General features: G+C 40.9%; 1 protein-coding gene across 7 annotated transcripts in view; it reads left to right on the top strand.

Annotated features, from left to right (window-relative positions):
- Positions 1–15,270, top strand: part of PRR16 (proline rich 16) — a 191,163-nt gene extending 175,893 nt beyond the window's left edge. For 5 of the 7 annotated variants that reach the window (XM_059416692.1, XM_059416689.1, XM_059416691.1 and 2 more), the window contains one exon: positions 12,697–15,270. In XM_059416692.1, coding sequence (XP_059272675.1) covers positions 12,748–13,452 — 705 coding nt within the window. In that variant the 5' untranslated portion in view covers positions 12,697–12,747 and the 3' untranslated portion in view covers positions 13,453–15,270. The remainder of the gene's footprint in view (positions 1–12,696) is intronic. The other 2 variants (XM_059416688.1, XM_059416687.1) reach the window with 1 other exon arrangement.
- The last annotated feature ends 6,560 nt before the right edge of the window (positions 15,271–21,830 follow it).

Genomic DNA, 21,830 nt, shown 5'->3' with positions numbered 1-21,830 from the left:
AATTGCTTTGTAGGTCTGTGATATGAGTGTTATTCATAAGTTCTTTTATTTGCTTTCACACTTCTGTGTTACAATGTTTCTTGGCTCTAATTCTTCCTGTCTCGGATTCCATTTTACTGTGTTACAGTATGTCCTTCACTTTCGAAGAACAGCTACAAGGGATATATACACTGTTCTTGTCCCTAATATCCAAAAATATTTCAATTTTCATTTACATTGAGATGGTAATTTAGCCAAGTGTAGGAATGGGATTGAAATCACTTTAGCCAGAACCATTGAAGTTACTGGTAAAAATGTTTTTGGTTATTCATTTGTCCTGGAGAAACTGTGATGTTTATTTGATTTTCACTTCTTTCTGGGTGTCTTGGGTTTATCTGGTGGGTGATTGACTTTGTTTTTCCCTGATTAGACCTCAGATGGTGTTTTCCATCTGAAGCTCCCTTTGTATTATCAACTATGAAATTTTTTCTTTTATTGTTTCTTTGAACATTGCCATCCTACATTTCCCCTCCATTGTTCTGGAACTCCTCAATCAGTTGGAGGTCCAGGGCTGATCGTCTTGCTCTCTGTGTCCTAACTTTTCTCTTGTATTTTCCTTTAAGAGAAAATCTTGCTTTATGGTTGGGAATCTTTCTTAGATTGTATCTTCCAGCCTTCCTATTATTTTTCTTTTAATTTAATACTTATGCTTTATATTCCAAATATTTCTCTGACATCCTCTACTTTTAAAAGTAAATAACTGTATGGTCTTATTTTATAACTGTAAGACATTCTCAACCCTCTGTAATACACTAATTAGATTTATTGCAAAGGTCTCTTTGGTTCACCAATAATGGCAGCTTCATCTTCACGATTGACTCAGCCTTCTATTTATCCAGAAATATTGTTGAGTTCCCTTATAGCTATAATCTCTGTTGTTCAATTTCCTTATAGGTAAAATCTCACTTTTTCTGCCATGCTGCTAATCTTGCTGCCCTTCAAAGAACATGAGGCCATTTGACACAGTGTTTTCCACTGTGAATTATAGTCAATCAACAACTTCACACTCTATTTTTTGCATTGATTCTCAATCCCACCCTCTCTGTATCCCACTTTCAAGTTTGAAATCCTTCTGGGATTCCATCAGTGCTTTTTCCACCTTTTTATTAATTCATCCCAGTATTTATAAAATCTCTGATCCATGTATGCCCCACTTTGAGAAAATTTTCTGAATTTATTACTGTCGTTCCCCTTTACTGTCATTTAACTATGATTTGGAGAGGAAGACACTAAGTACGTGTGATCTATTAAACTAGAAACATTTTTTGTAATTCTCACTGTCTCCTGTAATAACAGATGAATAGTATTTGCACAAGAGATATTTGTCAAAACCAGTTGAATACACAGAAAGCAAGACAGATTACAGTATAGCTTTATCTTGCTATTCTGTTGATGAGGCTTGACATGAATGATGGTGCTGTTTGTTTTTCTTTTTCATCTTGGTTGCTTCCAGAGAACAGAATATCCATTGCCTCTTTTATGTATATGACAAAAGCAAACAACACAATACTTCCCCAAAATATACTGTGTGCTGTCTGCAAAAGTTTCAAAAGTAATGCCTGGGTGGCTCAGTCAGTTAAGCTTCTTGCTTTGGGCTTTGTCTCAGGTCATGATTGGTCATGAAATCAACCCCAGTACTTTAAAAAGTTTCAAAAAATTAAACATTTTTAAGGAAGTTTATTGTTCCCATGTACTTCCTAACAAGAATAGTTAGATGCATATGATTTTGTTTGTTTGTGTGGTGTGTGTATGTGTTTCAGAGGTTACTATTTGACTTGAAATATTTTTCCTCCCTTTTTGCTCTATAGAATCATTGCTATTCACTAGGTGCATTGAGCCCCATATAAAAGCCTCCATTCCCCAGCCTCCTTGCCTCTAGGAAACTTAATTTTGGCTGGTGAAATGTAAGCAAACCAAATGCAGCGCTCCCGAAACACCTCTTTAAACAGCCATAGTTAATCTGGGACGAGGTGGCCGAGTGGTTAAGGCAATGGACTGCTAAACAGCCATAGTTCTATGCCTTTGCTCACCTTTTCTGTTCTTCCCCTTGAAATGCTTATGTGATAGCTAGAAGTCCAGCTCTGAAGTTGGACATGAAATGTAAGTCACACACTTGGCACAGCAGAGCAGAAATCTAAGCAGAGCTTGAGTCTCTGATGGCTTCAAGGTACGGCCTTATCTGTCCTAGAATATTCCAGGGCCAGCATGGTACTCTCTCAGATGCACCAAGGACAAGGAGAATGCAGAAGCATGAGCTAATACAAAAATATTAGTATGGTGTTTGGGATATCAGGGAACTAAAGCAGCAGCCAGTTGGCTAGGTCTGTAAGAAATAACGTTAAGGATGAACAGTTGGTGTAGAAATACAGAGACAGCTTCTGGAACCCAAGACTATTCTAGTCATCTCTTGGGAAGCAAGCATTTAGTGTTTACCCCCTGAGCAACTGTTCCATACTGGTCTTTGGGTGTTTTCAAATATCAAGAGAAGCCTGAGTAACTCCTGAGATTTTTTTTTAAAAGCTCTTACAGATTTTTTTTTTTTTTCAAGATAAACAAGTTCCAAAGCAGAGTTAACCAAATTTGTGGAATGATCTCAGTGTTTCCACATATTATTATTATTTTTTTAATACAAGCACATTCACAAAATGATTACAAGAATTATTTGTGCAGAGCCATTCAGAGGCAGTGTATAACAAACCCTGTATTCTAGCAATGGGACAGAAAGTTGTATGATCTATAATGAACTACTTACTTTAATGCCACCAATAGGTCGGTAGCATACGTAATAGATACATAGATGAGTATAAATTAGGTCTTCAAAAATTGGTATAATATCCAAAATAGATAGGAAGTATGTGAGTTATGAACAGAAGGCCAAGGATATTGGCCACTTGTCCTCATGCTGGAAGAGCCCCACTGGTGACTCCGCTCCTCTCTGATTCATGTCTTTCAGGGAGGATCTGGCTGGGTCTGCCAGTGGCTGTCCTGTATACTGTGCTGCTGCTAGCCAGAGCTCTTGGGTCTGCCCGCACTGGGGCTCAGCCACTGACCATAGTCTGGGAGCTATGAGGAGGGGGTGTTCTCAGCTCTCTCTCTTGGGAAAAATTCCTATGGCTCCCATTCATTTCTCTTCTTAGATCTTTATAGTTGATTCCACATATTCAAAAGGTGGTGGCTCTGATAAATCAATATTAAAGACCTTAGAAGATTTCACAAACTTTTTTTATACAGATGTAAGTCAGGGCTAAATTCTTTCTTTCCTTCCACTAAGTTTGAAGCTGCCGTTCTTATAGTTGCAAATTATTACTAAGGAGACTCTAGAGGAAGATTCCCTCAAGTAGAGAGAGAGTTTTCTTTGTTTTTAAGGCAATTGAACTATATATATTGTGTGGTTTTTACTTAAACAAGATCATCAGGGTTTAGGAACATTCTAAATACATGTACAGCTGTTGACATAGACAAATAGTGGAAGATAAATATAGACTTAAACTGGCTTCCCTGTTTTGGAGAGTGTCTGAAATGTTCTCTACCCCAAGCTGTGGAGCTAGGCTCAAAAAGTCAAGAACATGGGGGGAGAGCTTACCAGGTGTCACCCATGCCTTATTTCCACCTGCCCTTTCTCTATTTCATCCATTCCTTTGTGCCTTTCTGCACCACCTGGAATTGGTGAGTGTGAACACTTTGAAAATCAGACCCGAGTTGGAAAAGCTGGGGAGGGATGGAAGTGAGGTTGAGATACGTCTTTTCTCTCAAAGTCTACTTTTGTCCACTTGGCTCTCTCAACCTATTAGAGCATGTACTCTTGCAATCACTGCTTCCGTCCAGGAAACTAAGGTGAAAATCCATGATCCTGGTCTGAGGGGAACACGTATAAATAGATAATTCCAACATATTAAGGCGATTGTAATAATAAAATAGACATTGCCACATGAGAACATAGGACAAAGAGCTCTTATTTATTATTATTTTTTTAATTCTAGGTCAGTCTGTTTGACCTGACTTTCACTCTAATGATAACCCTACATTGTCTCTGTTTTTTGTTCTTTATAGTTTAATATTTATAGAATTAATAATGAATTTTGGATTTCCACAAACAGCTTAGATCATAAAACCATGTCATTTCTGCCAAATCTGCCTCTCTTTTATGAAAATTTTGACGGATACTCCCCAGGTATGAAAACCTGGAGCTCGTGTGATTCCTAAATCACAATTATTATTCTTAATTATTTCACAGTTGATCCACAGCTCCCTTGTATGTGATCCTAACAAAAACCTCTGAAAATCATCAAACACATCTCCTGTTCTTGTCCTTTCTTTAAATCTCTCTTTGCTTGCATTCCATGAGCAGATTCCCCTCTAGACATGAGCAGCCACAATTAGACAGATGGCTCAGTTTCATATTCGAGAGATACATTTCTCCCTTGCTTCTAATGTTAGGTGTGCATGTTCTCAGACTTAGGATTAATGTCATGCTTCTTCTCACCCCCAGATATCTGCAAACACTCTGTCCCCCTAGACCTATTTTCTTTCATTTTGTTTTCCATTTAATTCCATCTTGACTGTGGTTATGATTCCTTTAGTTGCAACATGGTACTTTGAAAGAGTTTCAGCTAAACACTGAAATGTAATTATAAGGACACAGTGTATTCCTTGTCTGGCTAATTTATTCATCTCTCACTTGGCTGAGATAGAGTCTAACTAGCCAAGTAAATAAACTTCAGCACCTTTCAATATGTTCTCCACATGGCAGCTGCAAGAATCACTTCTTTCCTTTCTTTCTAACTTTATTTAACTAGTGTTAAATATTTATTTTATTTTCAAGTTATAAAATGATTCACACAGGACAGAAAATAAATAAACTAATGTAAAACTATAACCCAGACTTAACCAATGTCAACCTTTTCTCCTAATTACTTTGCATCAATTTTAAAAAGAAATAAAGTATCTTAGCCATACGGTAGCTGCCTTTCAACATCCACTCCCCTTCCTTCTTGCCTAAATTTGATGTGTATTATTTATTTCCATATTCTGTAACATAAAGTACCCTTGTTTCTATATATCAACAGTAAAGGCAAACTGAGTAGTTGTGTTTTAACTTTGTTATACTCAACTTTCGGTTTTTTAGATTTATCCCTACTGATACATGTAGTTCTGGTTACTTCCTTTGAACTACTTTTTGTTTTGCGTACCCAAGTACTTACCAACCGATATTTAGGTTTCCAGTTTTTTGCTATGAGATAACAACCTGCAAAGAACATTCCTATGCTTTTTCAACCCTGTGCACATCTGTTTGAGTTTCTCTAGAGTAGGGTAGGCTTTTTTCCTAAAATACCTGTACCATAGAGAATGTCCCCTGTCTACTTTATAGGACATTGTCAGAACTTTTCTAATAGACTGAGTGTATATTGCCTTTAACAATGTACATACTCCCCAATTATCCACATCATCATCATCAGTTGGAATGATCAGACTGTCTTGTTTTGAATCACTTTTTTGAATGAAATGCTATTGCATCTGTCTTCACTTTGCCCTTCCTTGATTACTCATGAGATTGAGTGGAAATGAGGCATTCTGCTTGTGTCAGTTACTTTTTTACAACATTCTTCTGAGTGTGTGTGTGTGTGTGTGTGTAATCTCCAAATTTTGTTTCATTCGTTGTTTTAAAGATTTTTGAGAGAGAGAATGCAAGCAAAAGAGAGAGAGAGCACAACCAGGGGGAACAGCAGGCAAAAGGACAAGCAGACTCCCCACTGAGCAGGGAGCCTGATGTGGGACTCAATTCCAGAACCCTGGGATCGTGCCCTGAGCCAAAGGCAGACACTTAACTGACTGAGTCACTCAGGCGTCCCTGTCTCAGTCTTTTTATTTTGCCTCCATTAGTACAGAAACAATACTGTTTTGATGAAGAAAAATTCAGGTAGACCTTTTTGCTTAGTGTTTATGGAGCTGCATCAGGTTTCATTAAAATATTTGCCTGCTGTATCTTATTTGTGTCCATTTATATGAATGTTTCTGTGTCCTTTTTTGAATAAAGTATTGTAATCATGTTTGTTGTGATTACTAATATATTTGGGGTTATTTTTTCTCTTATGTAGTTTCTTTTCTGTTTGCTATGATATTTTTGTTTTGTTTTTTCTTATTTTCTGCCTTTTTAAAATTTAAAAGTTGCCAAATTTTTCTTTTTTTCTTTTTTTTAAAATATTTTTACTTTTTATTTTTTATAAACATATAATATATTTTTATCCCCAGGGGTACAGGTCTGTGAATCACCAGGTTTACACACTTCACAGCACTCACCAAAGCACATACCCTCCCCACTGTCCATAACCCCACTCTCCCCCCCTTTTTTTTTAAAGATTTTATTTATTTATTTGACAGACAGAGGTCACAAGCAGCAGAGAGTCCGGCAGAGAGAGAGGAGGAAGCAGGCTCCCCGCCAAGCAGAGAGCCCAATGTGGGGCTCAATCCCAGGACCCTGGGATCATGACCTGAGCCGAAGGCAGAGGCTTTAACCCACTGAGCCACCCAGGCGCCCCTTACCAAATTTTTCTTACTCAGTCTTTAAACTTTATATTATTTTGGAAATTATAAGTTTGTCTCTTAATTCAGTAATGGCCCTAAAATTTTTTCACATGCATTCTTGACTTAATGAGCCATAATCAATATCACATTGCTACTGATTTTTTACACACAAAAAAATACAGTGACCTTAAAATGTTTTAACTCTGATTGTTTCCCAATCAGATGTCATTTTTCCTACTATCTGACTTTCATGTTTTTCTCATCTCTCCAATTAGTCATCAGTACATTATTGTTTTGTAACCAATACACATTTTTATTATTTTATGATTTCTTTGCTCATCTATGCTCCTTGTATGCTAGCCCTTTCTTCTGGTTTTTTACCTTTTTCTGATTTGTCATTTATCCGTACCTTCAACACTTAGCTGTAAAAAGTACACTCTCCCAGTCTTTATATATGACAATGTTGATTTCACTCTCACATTTACAGAAGAATTCAATTATATTTTGTTAATTTCTTTCCTTATGAAACATACTCTTAAATTTTCTTCAGACTTATATTGCTTGTTTGCAAATCTGTCATCCTAATTTTTGTTGCTCAATACACACTTGGTGTCCCTTGTTTTATTGCTGTAAAACTCCTATCATTACTTTTGTAGGAGAAGGAGACATTCCTTCTTTTTTCCCCGGGGTTCTTCTAGCTGGTTGAGGAATTAAATTGACATGGGACAGAGTAACAGGAGAAAAAACCCAAAGTTTTATTATCTATGCATGGAGGTCCAATAATGTAACTGAGATCCAAACCAATGACCAAGGCAGGCAGTTTTTGTACATTTTAGACAAAGAGAAAATAAATTAGTGAGGAATTGACAGGATAAAGAAAACAAAGGCTTGGGAGCTGTAATTAGTAAGGAATTCTAAGCAGAATTTGGGCTGAGGTAGTAGATGAGTAAAAAAGTAACAAGAGGGCTCCTGGATGACTCAGTCAGTTGGGCATCTGCCTTTGGCTTAGGTCATGATCCTGGGGTTCTGAGATCAAGCCCCGTATCAGGCTCCCTGCTCAGCTGGGAGCCTGCTTCTCCCTCTCCTCCCTGCTCATGGTCTCTCTCACGATCTCTGTCTCTTTCTCTCTCTTAAATAAATAAAATGTATGTATTTTTAAAAAGAACAAGTTTTGTTCCTATAGTTTTCTTGGCTTTAAAATTCCTATCTCTGGTGATAACATCACCTTTATCTTCCTTAGTGCATGGAGGGTACTTTTCATACAAAATATTTATTTTGTGCTTCTAGGAGGCTCAGGAGGGTGTGAGTGTCCTTGCACCAGCTGGGTCCCATGTAACTTTAACAAGAAATCATTAACATGCCATTTTGGTACGTTTTGGGCATCTACACTTTTTCTTGTTCTGTGCTCTTATGACAGCATGTCTGGGTGTGTGTTTGTTTATATTTTCCTGTTTGGAGCTCTGTGTGCTTCTCTCATTAGATGATGCTTCCATTCTGAAAAATAGCAATTTATCATCTCTTTGAACAGGGCTTCTCTCCCTTCTGGAACTCTCTAGGACTCTGTGGTACTTGATCAGCACTTAGCAGGACCGTCTCACAGCCTGACCTCTCACGGTGCCCTTCAGCCCAGAGTCACCTTCCTGTGGCTTGTGCTCAGGCTCTGTCTTCTGTCAGAAGAACTTTATCAGGCCCTTCCCTGAGCAGCCTTTGGAATCACTCCTCTTCTACCATTTAAGAGCCATTCCTACTTCAGAGAGGTTTTGCTGACTTTTTTTTTCTTTCTATAAAGTCTTTATTTGTCTGTTATGAATAATTGTTTTTTGAGGTTATCCCAAATGATTTTGTAAATTTCATAATTTTTATATGCCTGACGAGTATCCGTGAAATATCAAAAGAAACAAATGCCCATCCAAAGAAACTAATGGGCATACTGAAAGGCTCTGATTAAATTGATTATTTTCAGGAATAAAAGTAACTATATCCTCTTTCATTAGTTGGATGGTGGTTTGGTGAAATTTTTATACTTTTAATGGTTTTTGGTTTTCCATGATGTTTTCTTAGCAACATTCTACCAAATTACAGCTTTCCAAAAGTTGTAGTTTTGTGTATAAATCTTTAGTATGATTTTTGCTGACTTTTTGATGGGCTGTTTTTATTCTCCTCTTACAGTATCTCGGTCTGTTATTCAGAGCTCCTAGGATATGTGTACTTTTACAGTTATTGGTTTGAGTATCTAATTCATACCAGGTCCTTCCACTGGATTCCCTCCTCCACGAGGACTTTTCAGTTGACCTTTATAAAGTCCACAAGTCTGAACTCTGGAGGTCCACTTATATGCAGATATCTTTCTAAAAATACAATACTGTAAGGTACTTTCTCTTCCTTATGATTTCCTTAATAGCATTTTCTTTTCTTTAGTTTTCTTTATGGTAATAGTACAGGAGATAATGCATACAGCATACACAATTGATGTTCGTCAACTCTTTCTATTATCAGTGAACAGTCCAGTGAACAGTTAGTGGTTAAGTTTTGGGGGTTCAACAGAGATATAGCTTTGCATAGTAGAAGCAGCACCCCTAAGCATTGTGTCATGTAAGGGTCAACTGTATTTTGTCTGTTTTAGTTTTTCATTTACTAGGCACTTGGGAAATAACAACAAGGAGACTAAAACCCACCAGCAGCTATAGAACTGCATGGGAGGTCCAGGCAATACTGATTCGTCTCTGAGCAGCAGCCTCCCTCCCTTGAGAGTGGACCAGCTTTCTCTTCTTCCCTGTAGATATGTAATGTGATATAAGGCTCAGGGTAAAGAGTCTCACCAGGTGAGATCGTGCACAGTAAGGTGAGCCTGGACCATCCCCCATCTCTCACATTCTTCCTGTGTCCTCCCACGTTAATTTCTAGGATGTCTGGGCTAGAGCTCTAGACTGTTCCATCAGACTAGATCATTTCTGGATAAATCTCTTTCTCCCTATTTTATTCTAGAATAACTGATCAGATGTGACTTTGCAAAGTAACAACTTCAAAACTCAAATGAGAAAGAACACGTTTTCATTCATTCTTTTTTGTTTGTGTTTTTTTTTTTGTTGTTCACTCTCAAACTAAAAAAGTAGCCTTCAGTGCATTTATTTAACAAATATTTATTGAGCCCCTTTTAATTGTCATTCACCACTTTAGGACTTTATGTCACAGTAGTACCAACAAACATGGTCTCTGATCTCACCCAAATGAGAGTATAGAGGGGAAAGACTATTCCAGGACTTTTCCTACTCTCTAAACAATCACAAAGTATGCAAATGCTTTCAGTGAAAGAAATAAAGTTCCCTGTGAATATTTAACAATTTCACCTGACCCACATGGGAAATTGCTGGAGAACAGGGAAGGCTGAGGTCATGAGGGACTCCTGAGCTAAGGCTTTAAGTCAACAAAGAGGAGGCGTCAAAGCATTTCAAGAAGAAAAATTGGTATGTGAAAATGTCCTATGGCAGGAAACAGATTGACAATTCTGAGGGTCTATAAGAAGAACCAGGAAGTTTGAGAACAGAAGAGCAAAGGGAAATTTATTAGAGCTGAGAATGGAGAGTCATTTGAGGAGAGAAAGTAATGTGCTGACTGGGTCTGGCTAAAAAGGGCCAATTGTTCTATTTTCAGAAATTTTGTGTGAGCCTGCTGCTAAATAACCATTATCAAAAACCAAACTGTAGAATCACTGAACTCTACTTCTGAAACCAATGATTTGCTGTATGTTAATTGAATTGAAAAAAATTAAATTTGTATATATATATATGTGTGTGTGTATATATATATATATATATATATACTCATATTAAGTAAATTACATTAAATACAAGGCTTTCTAATTGTTCTCAGTCATTCTTAATCATTTTACTACATTCTACCATTATCTGTGCCCCTGAGTTTATTTTTACTGATTCTACTGGCCTGTAGAAGCATCTCTGCTGCTATGTCAGTGAACATTTCTTCTCAATCTCAAATGCAGTGATGTCATATTCGCTAACTTGAAATTGATCACCGTGGGAGTTTACACCAAAGAAATTGGCAAACTTTTCGAATCAAAACTCCCTTACACCTCTAAGAACCAGTTTTAAACATTTACCAGCTCAACACTGAGGGAAACTATACACGACTTTGGAGACGGTGTTAAGAATTGATCTTTATCACAGGAGAAATGAACAGGCACTGAAAGGTTTTGAGCAGGGAGTTGACGCCAAGAGCACATTTCTGTTTTAGAAAATCACTGACACAACAGAATTGAAAGAGGGACCCTGTGGTAAATAATGGTGGCTCAAAGAAATGCAGAGAAGTGGGTTTTATATATATATAATGCTGAAATTAGAAGGCTGAGCTCTGGTGACAGTAGCAAGAAGCAATCCCTTAAGACCCTCATGAGCAAGAAGTAAAATCTCTCCATCCTCCCTACCATTCTGGATGCCGATAATGTTTTCATTTTGAGTCCAATTCTGCCACCATGTGTCAAAGAGCCAGCTTCACAGTGGAACACACTGAGACCTGAAGACGGAGAGACAAATCTGCATATGGAAACGTGAAATGAAAGGACTATAGATAAATAAACTGTTTTAAAATGATCTGTTACTTTCCCTTCTTTGTATATGGGTAATCGTGACTTTTTGGCGACCTTGAGCATGGTCTGCAAGATCTCTGCCTGAGGGAGGGTGAATGAGTGTGTTCTGATATCCAGCATTTGAGCCGAGGCTTGCTTCCTTCCAGCAAGCTGCCTCCTGACCATGGTGAACAGGACAGAGACCCTCAGGCAAGCCTGTTAGGGGTGATGCCAGCGTCCTTCCATGAGCAGCTTTAGCATCATGACTCTTCAGTCCTATCTCCCTCCTTCTCATCTAGTCTCCTTCATTAGGGCCAGCCACACTGGATTCCCCGCCTCTGCCTGGTGTCTGCAACAGATCTTGAGATGCTGTGACTCGGATCCCTCTCCCAAGTGATGGCAGACATCTGCTGTGCAAGTTCTTGGGGCCAAGAGAATTTTCTGCCCCTTTCCCCAAAATCAGACAGCTGCGGCTTCTCCCCTTTCTCAGAAGCAGGAGACTGTTGCCATTCCCTTAAAGCTTACACGTTGTGTTTTATAAAGGATGAAGATCTGGGAAGTCCCTGGGGTTTTATGCCTATGTGCCCAGGGATGGGGTGGGGTGGAGGGTGGAGTCTCCCCCAGACTTATTCATTCCATTCTCTGCCCTGCACTCCTCAGCACCCAACAGCAGAGGCTCACGGAACAGAAACATGAGTGAGGACAGACAGCATTGTGCCTAGGCTCCTGGGAACTCTAAATTGTCATATTTATTGATTAAAGTTCTAGCTGTTTCCTCACTTTGGTGGAGGCTGTCTATTCCCTATGACTTGCCAAAGGTGCAAGTCATGTGCCCTTTCTATCCTCAGAGGCCTGGAGACTTTTTGCAGCTCAGCTGGGTGGGTATCCTGGCGATTCTCCATTCTCTGATCATCTCAAGAAAAGTTAGAGTTGGGGTGCCTGGGTAGCTCAGTAGTGGGTTAAAACCTCTGCCTTTGGCTCAAGTCATGATCCCAGGGTCCTGGAATTGAGCCCCATATCGGGCTTTCTGCTCAGCGGGGAGCCTGCTTTCTCCTCTCTCTTTCTGCCTGCCTTTCTGTAGTGATTTCTGTCAAATAAATAAATAAAATCTTAATTAAAAAAAAAGAAAGAAAAGTTAGGGTGTTGCAGAGTATTTGGCTTTTCTCATTTTTCACGTGAGATTAATGTTCTCTTGTAGTTTTCTACAGGCTGAGCCTAGGGAAAGCCACCACCCCTTGTTTTTAAAAAATCATTTCTGTTTCTGTATCAGGGTCTTATCTTTGGTGGGTTCAGCAGAGCCAGAAAGAGAAGGTATATGTAATTCGTATATTATGATCTAGGTACATGACAACATTAGGTTATCAAATAGTCCACACACCTCTCGAGGCCATTCTGTCAATGTATGGAATGGAAACACTTTCCAACCATGGAGTCAAGGATGTAGTGTGAGTCAAGGTTCCCTGAGCAGATTTCCAGCTCAACAGGGAGACATTGTTCCTGGTCTGTTTGGCTCTGGGTCATTGTTAACGCAGTTACCTTGTCCTTTCCACTAGGTGGTTGACCAGATTGATACCCTGACCTCCGACCTCCAGCTGGAGGATGAGATGACCGACAGCTCCAAAACAGACACCCTGAACAGTAGCTCCAGTGGCACAACCGCCTCCAGCATCGAGAAGATCAAAGTGCAGGCCAACGCACCCCTCATCAAACCCCCAGCGCACCCGTCTGCGATCCTCACCGTCCTGAGAAAGCCAAACCCTCCGCCGCCTCCCCCGCGGTTGACCCCGGTCAAGTGTGAAGACCCCCCGAGAGGGGTGCCTGTGGCCAATACCCTGAAGACCAATGGCACTCTCCTGCGAAACGGAGGCTTCCCCGGGGCACCGAACAAAATTCCAAACGGAGACATCTGCTGCCTACCCCCCAGTACCTTGGACAAGGCTCCCGTGCAGCCTCTGACGCACAGACCTGACAAAGACAGGTGTCCCCAGGCAGGGCCTCGGGAACGAGTTCGGTTTAATGAAAAAGTGCAGTACCATGGCTATTGTCCCGACTGTGACGCCCGGTATAACATAAAAAACAGGGAGGTCCATTTACACAGCGAACCTGTCCACCCACCGGGGAAGTTTCCTCACCCAGGCCCTCCCCTCCCTCCTCCGCCCCACCTCCCTCCTTTTCCGCTGGAAAACGGGGGGCTGGGAATAAGCCACAGTAACAGCTTCCCCCCTCTCAGACCTGCAACTGTGCCTCCTCCCACTGCACCAAAACCACAGAAGACGATCTTGAGGAAATCAACCACTACAACAGTGTGATGTATGCCATTTCCAAAACCTTTTCGTTTTTTTTGTTTGTTTGTTTGTTTGTTTTTGTTTTTGTTTTTTAATTTCTATACTATAAACATAAAATAATAAGTAATGAGCACTTTCTACTCAAGCAATAAAAAGCCCAAATATATTAATCCTGCATTCAGCAAAGTGGCATAAAAACCACCTGGTAAGTATGCACTATGCCATTTATATCCCGGGTACACGGTGTTTAAAACAGTTGCAACATCAGAAACCACAGAACCATGAAAAAGCTGCGTTTTTTTGTTTCTTGCACCCGACCTCGGAGAAACAGTGGCCTGTAGATTTCAAATGGTTTGATTTACCATCAGAGGTGGAATTAGATTCATTTTATTCATGCCTAACTCATCTATGCACTAATAACATGTCACCCTCCTAACTTTGGCCTGATGCTTTTTAGGAAGAAATTTTAATACCGAAGGACTATTTTATTATTTTTTCTAAAGATGTTTGTCACTAGTTTTACATTATGAAATGCCGAGAACAGTACCAAAAAGTTTATTTTCTATACTATCCAATAATGATTATATGTTTCCCCTATATATGTAATGAAAGATTTTTGTCTGTGGAAATATCATACGTCAATAAACGACAGTACCTAATGGCAAAAGCACGCGTTCCTCAGAGCGGAAATGAAGCAGTGGTTCATTGAATCCTGTGTGAATATTCATCAAAATGGGTAGCTACTCTGAAAAAGTTTGGAGAAGATTACAGTGAGTATCCAGCAGCAGTTTCTAAATCAAATATCATTATCAGGTCATAAGTAGTATTTCCACATTATCATGTTATGCCTTGTGGTACGCCAAGGCCATATATTGAAGGTCTCATTGACCCAATACATGGCCAAACCCTTGAGATCCTCCTCACACTCCGCGTCCCCCCCAGTCACACCATAAACCAGAACACTGAAGCAGTGGGATGATCTGCCTCCTTCAACAGCAAGTTCTCTGCCTCCCCAAGGGAATTCCCATTTATAAGAGAATCATAGCGGAAAATAAAGATGCTTCTGGAATAGGACATTCTTAGTATCAGCCTTAACGCTGTTTCCCCTCACAGTTGAAATATGCCAGGGATCTTTGTTATTGTATAGAAGCAAGAGAAGACATCCTTTCCTCCTAACATCTTACAAAGGTCCTTCTCTTAAGGCTAACTTGCCAGCTTATGTCACTTACCCACCCGTGGATCAAGTTCACTTCCCAACTACTGTGATTTGGACAGATTGCGTATTTTGTTTTGGAACTAGAGAGGAGTTCATCTGTCCTAGAATCGTTATGACAAGTGCATACTGAACAAAAGTTGTTCATTAATTGGCAAGAGGAGAGGGAGTTCTCTTTGGTGAAATTTGGTTTATTGAGCAGCTTAATAAAAAAAAAGATACTATAATTTTGGGACTATTTGGCTTTTGATCTCAAAAGTTTAATTTTTGTTGCTACAAGGAGGCTGTCTTGTTTCTTTGTTGCCTTTTTCAAGCCATATGATGGTAATCTGGAATACTGTTTTTCAACAACTTCTTATTAAAAAATGGTAATGTCCTTTAGGCAGAATAACAGAGGGAAAATGACTTTATGAAGGAATAATTAAAAGAGTGAAAAAACAGAGATGTCATGTTACAAATTTACTCAGCATGATTTCGTTCCTGTGTGTATTGGCTGTGAAGATAACGCAAGCACTATAAATCCTTTTTTTTTTTTTTTTTTTCAGAAAGTTACAGAATAAGACCAATAGTAGAGAAGAGCCACAATCTCAAATATATTAATTATGTGATAACCATATTTAATAAATCTGACCCAAGTAAACACAGAATTGACTTTCCTAATACCAAGCTAATATATTCTTAATTTTTTCATGCATTCATTCAGACTTATTAATAAACCCAAACTTTCATCATTTTCTAGATTTTAGTAATGACTTTCTTTCAAATGTGCAGCCAGTGTCAGACCATAAGGTATCACGAACAGTCTTGGAAGACACGCAGCTTGCTCCCTTCAGCTCTTCTTCCTTTCACAGCAAGTTACCATGACCTAGTAACTAGCTTTTCGTTTGAAATGTTGACCCCTGTCAATGTCGGGGAGCCAGTCTGGATCTCAAGGTAAGAACTTCCTAGCGACCACAAATCACTCACAGAGCAAGTAACTCAATTACAATGAAGTGGGTTGAATAAGCTGACTAATTCAAGCCGACGGAAGAAGGACCTTGAACCAGGTGCTTAGTCACAACCTGTGAGGCTCAAATTCATCTCCCATTCTCAAAGTAGAGTCAAAGGTGCCCCACGAACAACCATCTTTTTAAGCGTCATTGTTGACATTGCTAAAAATGGCAGTACCCGTTCTCATTCAATACTTGTCCAAGCAGCTTTTGGCCTAAAAGGCCAAGTGAAATCCTAACCTAAAAGAATTAAGAGGGTATGAACTTCTCTTATTGGTTTATTAAATACTCAGATTCAATGTTAGATTATATCAGTGTTGGGACTTTCTTTTAAGTTTATTTATTCCATTATTTCATTTTTTTCTTCTTCCATTAAGGTTTGAAATACATTGGGTCAATAAGGTTCTTTTCATTTTGCTTTCTTTTTCCCTGGCAGATCACTTTGAAACATTCCCCGGAACGTATGTTTTTAAATAGACATAAACTTGTAAAACAGGGAATGCAACTAACCGAGGGCAACATAATAAACTTAAAATTAAAGTGTTGCAGGTGGCCTTGCCACTTCTGTCATCAGCCAACATGGCTTTCAAAATTCTAATTATCTAATGCAGGCTCTGTACATCGGCCATTAAATTATTGTAAAACATGGTTCATGGTTGCTCTTCCCAAATATCCCAAAGCAAACCCTTTGGGACAGTTCTTTTTCCCACTGTGCATTTGAAGACTTACATGACCAAGCAGAGTGAGCACCACTGAGTTAGCCTCTATCCTCTTTGGAAGGTGATGTTCCTACAAAATGTCCAAAATGTTCCTACAAAATGTTCAAGGATAAGGCTGCCTGTGGCAACATTCATTTGAGTGAAAGGTAGAACGTGGACTTTTTTTTTTTTTTTTTTTTTTTTTTGAGTAGCATCTCTTAATTAAATTGGAAAAGGAAAGCATTTCTCTTGCTAGTTTAAACAACGATGATCCCATTTGGGGAATGGGAGGTTATTGTATCTTGTCTGTTGAAAGGCGAAAAGAAAAGAAAAACTGACCAAAGTTTTCTTCCGTCCCCTAGCAGTGACAGCAGTTATAGAAGGAGATAAAACTGATATTCTTTTTAGGTCATGCTTAAGTTAAATTTAAAGTATCTGCTCAGAAATACTGGGCATGCAGAAAGAAAAAATCCCCACTCTTTCAATTTGTTGTTATTATATTCATACCTTCCCTCATTAGCTTAACATCATTCTAGGGGAAAAAATGAGTGGTATTAACTGAAGTGGTTTAATTAACCTAAAAATTCTTGTGTTTGAATTATGTCTGCATCTAATTATTTAATGAATAAAGGAATAGGGCACTGTATTATAGGACTTTCTTTGGACAGACCAATAGTTGCCTTTAGCATTACCAAGAGCAGTAGCTATGCACCGTCTTTGAAACTATGCAAGACCTTTTATCTACAGATTCTAATTATGTAGTTCTTTTTGGATGCTCTGTGAAGAAAAGCCTGAGTAGCTTCACATGCATTCGCGCTGGGAATGATGTAATCAAGTCATGAGTCACTGTCTGGACTGAACTTTTTCCGTGGAATACATGCACGACTGCAACGTCAAGTCTTCTACTTGTCCCGGTTCCGTTCTTTCTCCTGACTCTGTTGGTAGCACCTTTTGCTCTAAAGTACACCCACATCTGTAGCAGGAGTTTGCAGTGTAATGTACTTTGGTATGTACTGATGATTTCTAAGTGAGGAAATGATTTACGAGAATAAAGTTGCATTAAAAACCTACATCACGAAAAAAAAAAAAAACCACATCACGAAATTAGATAAAGTGCACAGAATCTGACACTTACTAGACGCTATCACTGAATCACATGACATTTTCCAGGTCAGTCCATAAGTGGGATGGTGCATTTAAATGTTTCGGCTAAGCATGTGGGAGTTTTAGAATCCTTCAAGTTGCTCAATTCTGAAATAATGGCAGATGTGATGCCCATTAGGGTACACAACAGTGTGGAACATAAAACCAGTGTTAGCCACCTCGTCTTGGAGCAGCAATGATGAAGGGTGTCATTTTTGTGAAGCCCTTGGATCTATCATTCCAGTCTTTTGGGGAAAACTAAAGTGGAACATAAGCCCTGCAAATAACCCTCCCTGTTAAATCAACATGTGGTATAGACTTGTGCACAGGCCATGGGAAAACAAGGTGGAAATCTTGCTTATCACATTGACTTCTAGATTGATCAAGGATAGGTAAGCTAATATTATTAACTATTTTTCTGAAACTCTGCATATGTTAGAGTTCCTCCAAGTTCCCCTATGAATGTAAAAAATAGATGATATTACCCTGATCTACAAGTGAAGGAATCCAGGACCTCAGTTTCAGTATTTTGCCAAGATCAAAATCAACCCCTGGGTAAGTGACTGGGCTGGCATTTGTGGTTTTTGTTTTGTTTTGTTTTATGTTTTTTTTTTTTTAAACACCTTGACTCCCCATAATTTTCCCCTGTAAATTTGCTACTTAATTATGTTCTTCATAGTTCTGAACTTTGCAAATCTTTCTTTTATTCTGAGTAGTTATTTTGACGTCTGAAAGGGGTTACCTAACGTTATTTTGACATTCTTAATATGTTTGATCTTTGCAGAATATAAAAGGGATTTCAGGCAATTTAGGAACCATCTAAAGTGAATGAGCTGCTGAATAATGCCAGTCTCATTTTCTTATGGATTATACCAGCAACTTTACCTTTCAGGGTTTTTTTTTCCCCCTTTAAGTTCAAAGGCTGTCTATTATTTTAGTTTCTTTGCCTAAGAGGTTCTGATTTCATAGTATTAATGCCTTTTGACCCTGAATGTGTCACTTTCATTACTGGTATTTCTTTTGTGAATTTCATCTATTAATATTGACCCCTAAGCTAAAAATAGCAATTGATCCATTCTGGAGAACCACTAAAGAACCAGTGCATTAGAGCTCTCTTTAGTAAAAGACTTTCCATCCTCTTGTTACTATACTAAAAATATGATTTTCCACTGTTTGATAATGTAGTTGTCAATTCTCCTGACCCCCACAGGGAATTTTGGACCGGCTAAATAAAACAATCATGGGCCCTGCGGTGGTTTAGGGTTGATATTGACAAGATACATCCTATCTAATCCTTGTCAAGGACTGACTTTGTGCCATTCTTCTATGTGTTTTGTGTATATTATTTTTGTTGGGCTGGCAGGAAGGGCTACTAAAGATGGTGAAAGTTCCCGCCACAAGACCTGAGCTCGGACAGGAGAACAAAGGCCCAAGCAGGAATCTGAGACCCCCGCCCCGGGCTCCTGTGGACCAATGGGATCCCGATGAGCAGGCGGGATATCCAAATAAGGGAAACTTCCAAAAGACCCCTTAAAAGCCCCCTCCTCCCTGCCTTGGGTGCGACTTCCGCCACTCTGCTTTCCAGAGTGGCGGAACCTCGCCCGAGGGTGCCCACCTCCTCCCGGCGCAACTTTCCTGGCTCCCCTTCTCCTGAGCCCTGAAACTTCGCCGGAGAGCGTTTTTAATAAATCTTGCCTTGCACCCACTCTGCCTGGTGTTGTGTTTATCTCGCCGGAAAAAACTTTACATTTGGTGCCGAGACCCGGGAAGGAGATTGAGCCCCCACACAGTGGGGAGGCTCTCTCCTTTCCCTGGCCGAACCGGACCTGCCTTTCCGAATGCCACTTCCGAAGCTGTGGTGAGTTTCCCCGATTCTGCGCCCCCTTCCGGAAAGCCCTGCCCTAATCGCAGCCGCGTCAGGGTGGACCCCGCCGGTCACCAGGTGACCTCCGTGACTCTGAGAGGCTGGGAGACGTCCTAACCTCTACGGCAGTCGACACAGTTTTTCCGCAACCCAGTGGTGGACGAGGGGACGCCTTCCTCCAGCCCTCGGGTTGCCCGGCAACGAATCGTGGGGACCTCCCAATCCAAATTCGACCCTAAAACATCCCGGGGGTGTTTTAGGCCTGCTGGCCAATCTTAAAACCCTGGAACTGGACCAGGACCTGCGAAAACGATGTTACTGTACTGTCGCTTGGCCACAATACCGATTAGACAATCAGTCCCAATGGCCTTCGGAAGGCATGTTTAACTATCAGATTTTCATGGACCTAAATAACCTCGGCAGGCACCAAGGCAGATGGGCCAAGGTCCCTTATGTCCAGCTTTCTGGACTCTGCACTCTCGCCCCTTCCTCTGCTCTCACGGCTCCACCTCTCAGGTCCTCTTGGCCCGCTCCCCTCCCCCTACCCTGCCACCCACTGGTCCCAAAGACTCGGACCTCTCCTCCCTGTCTCCTCTCTCTGAACCTCCGGAGAGCTTCATCCACCCGCCCACGAGAGGGGCCCCGGCTCCTCTTCCTCCTCCTCCTTACCGCGAACCTTTACCCCAAGGTCCCTTAAATTCAGGATTTCTGAACCAGCGCTCTCGTCTACCCCTCCTTCTCTCCCTGCCCACTCCTATCCGAACTCCTGACAAATTTATCCGCAGTAAACGGGAAACTCCAATCAAAGTTTACTGAAGGTCAAATAGGCTCTTGTTATTTGTTAAAATCTGCTAGCAAAGAGATGACTAGAACTGATGGTTACTTGTGTCTCAGAGTTTTAATGGGTCATTCTTAAGGTAGCTTTCAAAGTCTTTGGTAACCATTAACCGAATGGGATAAAATACCCGAGCACTGGTCGCCAGAACTAGGTTTATGCTTTTGAAATCTGTTGGTAAACACCTTTTGTGTTTAATTGAATTCTGTTGTAACAGCCGCAGGGCTACTGTTTGAGCTAGATCCTTTCGTAAAGAATGGAAGGGGAGACTGATCACCTCCCATTAGCCAGGGATACCCAAAGGGGAGGGTGTCCAATCTGTTTGAATCTGAAGAGTGCCTGACTGCGTGAATGTGTCTGTGTGGCTCCAGCCGCACTAGGGCTCGAAAGCCCCCCGCTGAGTTAGTCTGACCCCCAAGGGAGGTTGCTGGAGCTGAGGAAGTTTGAGTTCATGCGCCCTTCTCTCTACAGGACCTTTCCCAAATTGAGAAACGTTTGGGCTCCTTTTCGGCCAGTTCTGATAACTACATTAAAGAATTCCAGTATCTGGCCCAAGCCTATGACCTCACCTGGCATGATTTACATGTGGTCCAGACCACCACCCTCACCATAGAGGAGAGGGAACGCATCCAGGCTGCTGCCCAGGAGCACGCGGATCAGGTCCAGCTCACTGATGCTGGAGCCCGGGTGGTCCCAGCTGTAGAACCAGGTTGGGATTATCAGGATGGCTAAGATGGCCACTGGTGCCGCGACTGCATGGTCCAATGTCTCACAGCAGGCATGTGGCCAGCCTCTAATAAGGCCGTTAATTACGACAAGATTAGGGATATTGTCCAGGCCCCTACGACAACCCCACCATGTTTCTTAACCAGTTGACCTAACCTTTAACCCAGTACACTCGCTTGGACCCTGCCTCTCCTGCGGGGGCCACGGTACTGGCTACTCATTTTATCTCTCAATCGGCACCGGATATACAGAGAAAGTTAAAGAAGGCTGAGGAGGACCCTCAGACCCCCATTTCTGACTTGGTGAAAATGGCATTTAAGGTCTTTAATTCCCGTGAGGAGGCGGCTGAGCTTAAACGACAAGCCATATTCCAGCAAAAGGTTCAGTTGCAGACCCAAGCCTTGGTAGCAGCCCTGCGGCCGGCCGGCTCTGGGAGCCAGCAGAGAGGGGCAACCAATCGCACCCCGCCGGGGGGCCTGTTTCAAATGCGCCCGAGGGTGCCCACCTCCTCCCGGCGCAACTTTCCTGGCTCCCCTTCTCCTGAGCCCTGAAACTTCGCCGGAGAGCGTTTTTAATAAATCTTGCCTTGCACCCACTCTGCCTGGTGTTGTGTTTATCTCGCCGGAAAAAACTTTACAATTTTTCCTTCATACCGCCCTTTTCCCCCATAGCAACCCAATGTCACAGACACTGTTATAAACTACATTTTGCAAATGAAACTGTGGTACCAGAAAGGGACTGCCCAACATGGTAGAGCCGAGAAGTGGCCAAGACAGAATTGTAAAGCAGGCACTTAGCCCCCATGGCCCAGTTCTCCACCACCTTTCAGAACTGCCTAGAGCATAAGCCTTGCATTGTGCATGGGTCACCTGTGCAGGTGAAGGTCACCATGTCACTGAACTAGTCTGAAGCTGTCAAAAGGTAGCCCATGAGA

Source organism: Mustela nigripes, chromosome 12, assembly GCF_022355385.1.
Source record: "Mustela nigripes isolate SB6536 chromosome 12, MUSNIG.SB6536, whole genome shotgun sequence".
NCBI lineage: Eukaryota > Metazoa > Chordata > Mammalia > Carnivora > Mustelidae > Mustela > Mustela nigripes.
Note: the sequence above shows the minus strand (reverse complement) of the source record. Positions and strands in the feature narration are given on the sequence as shown.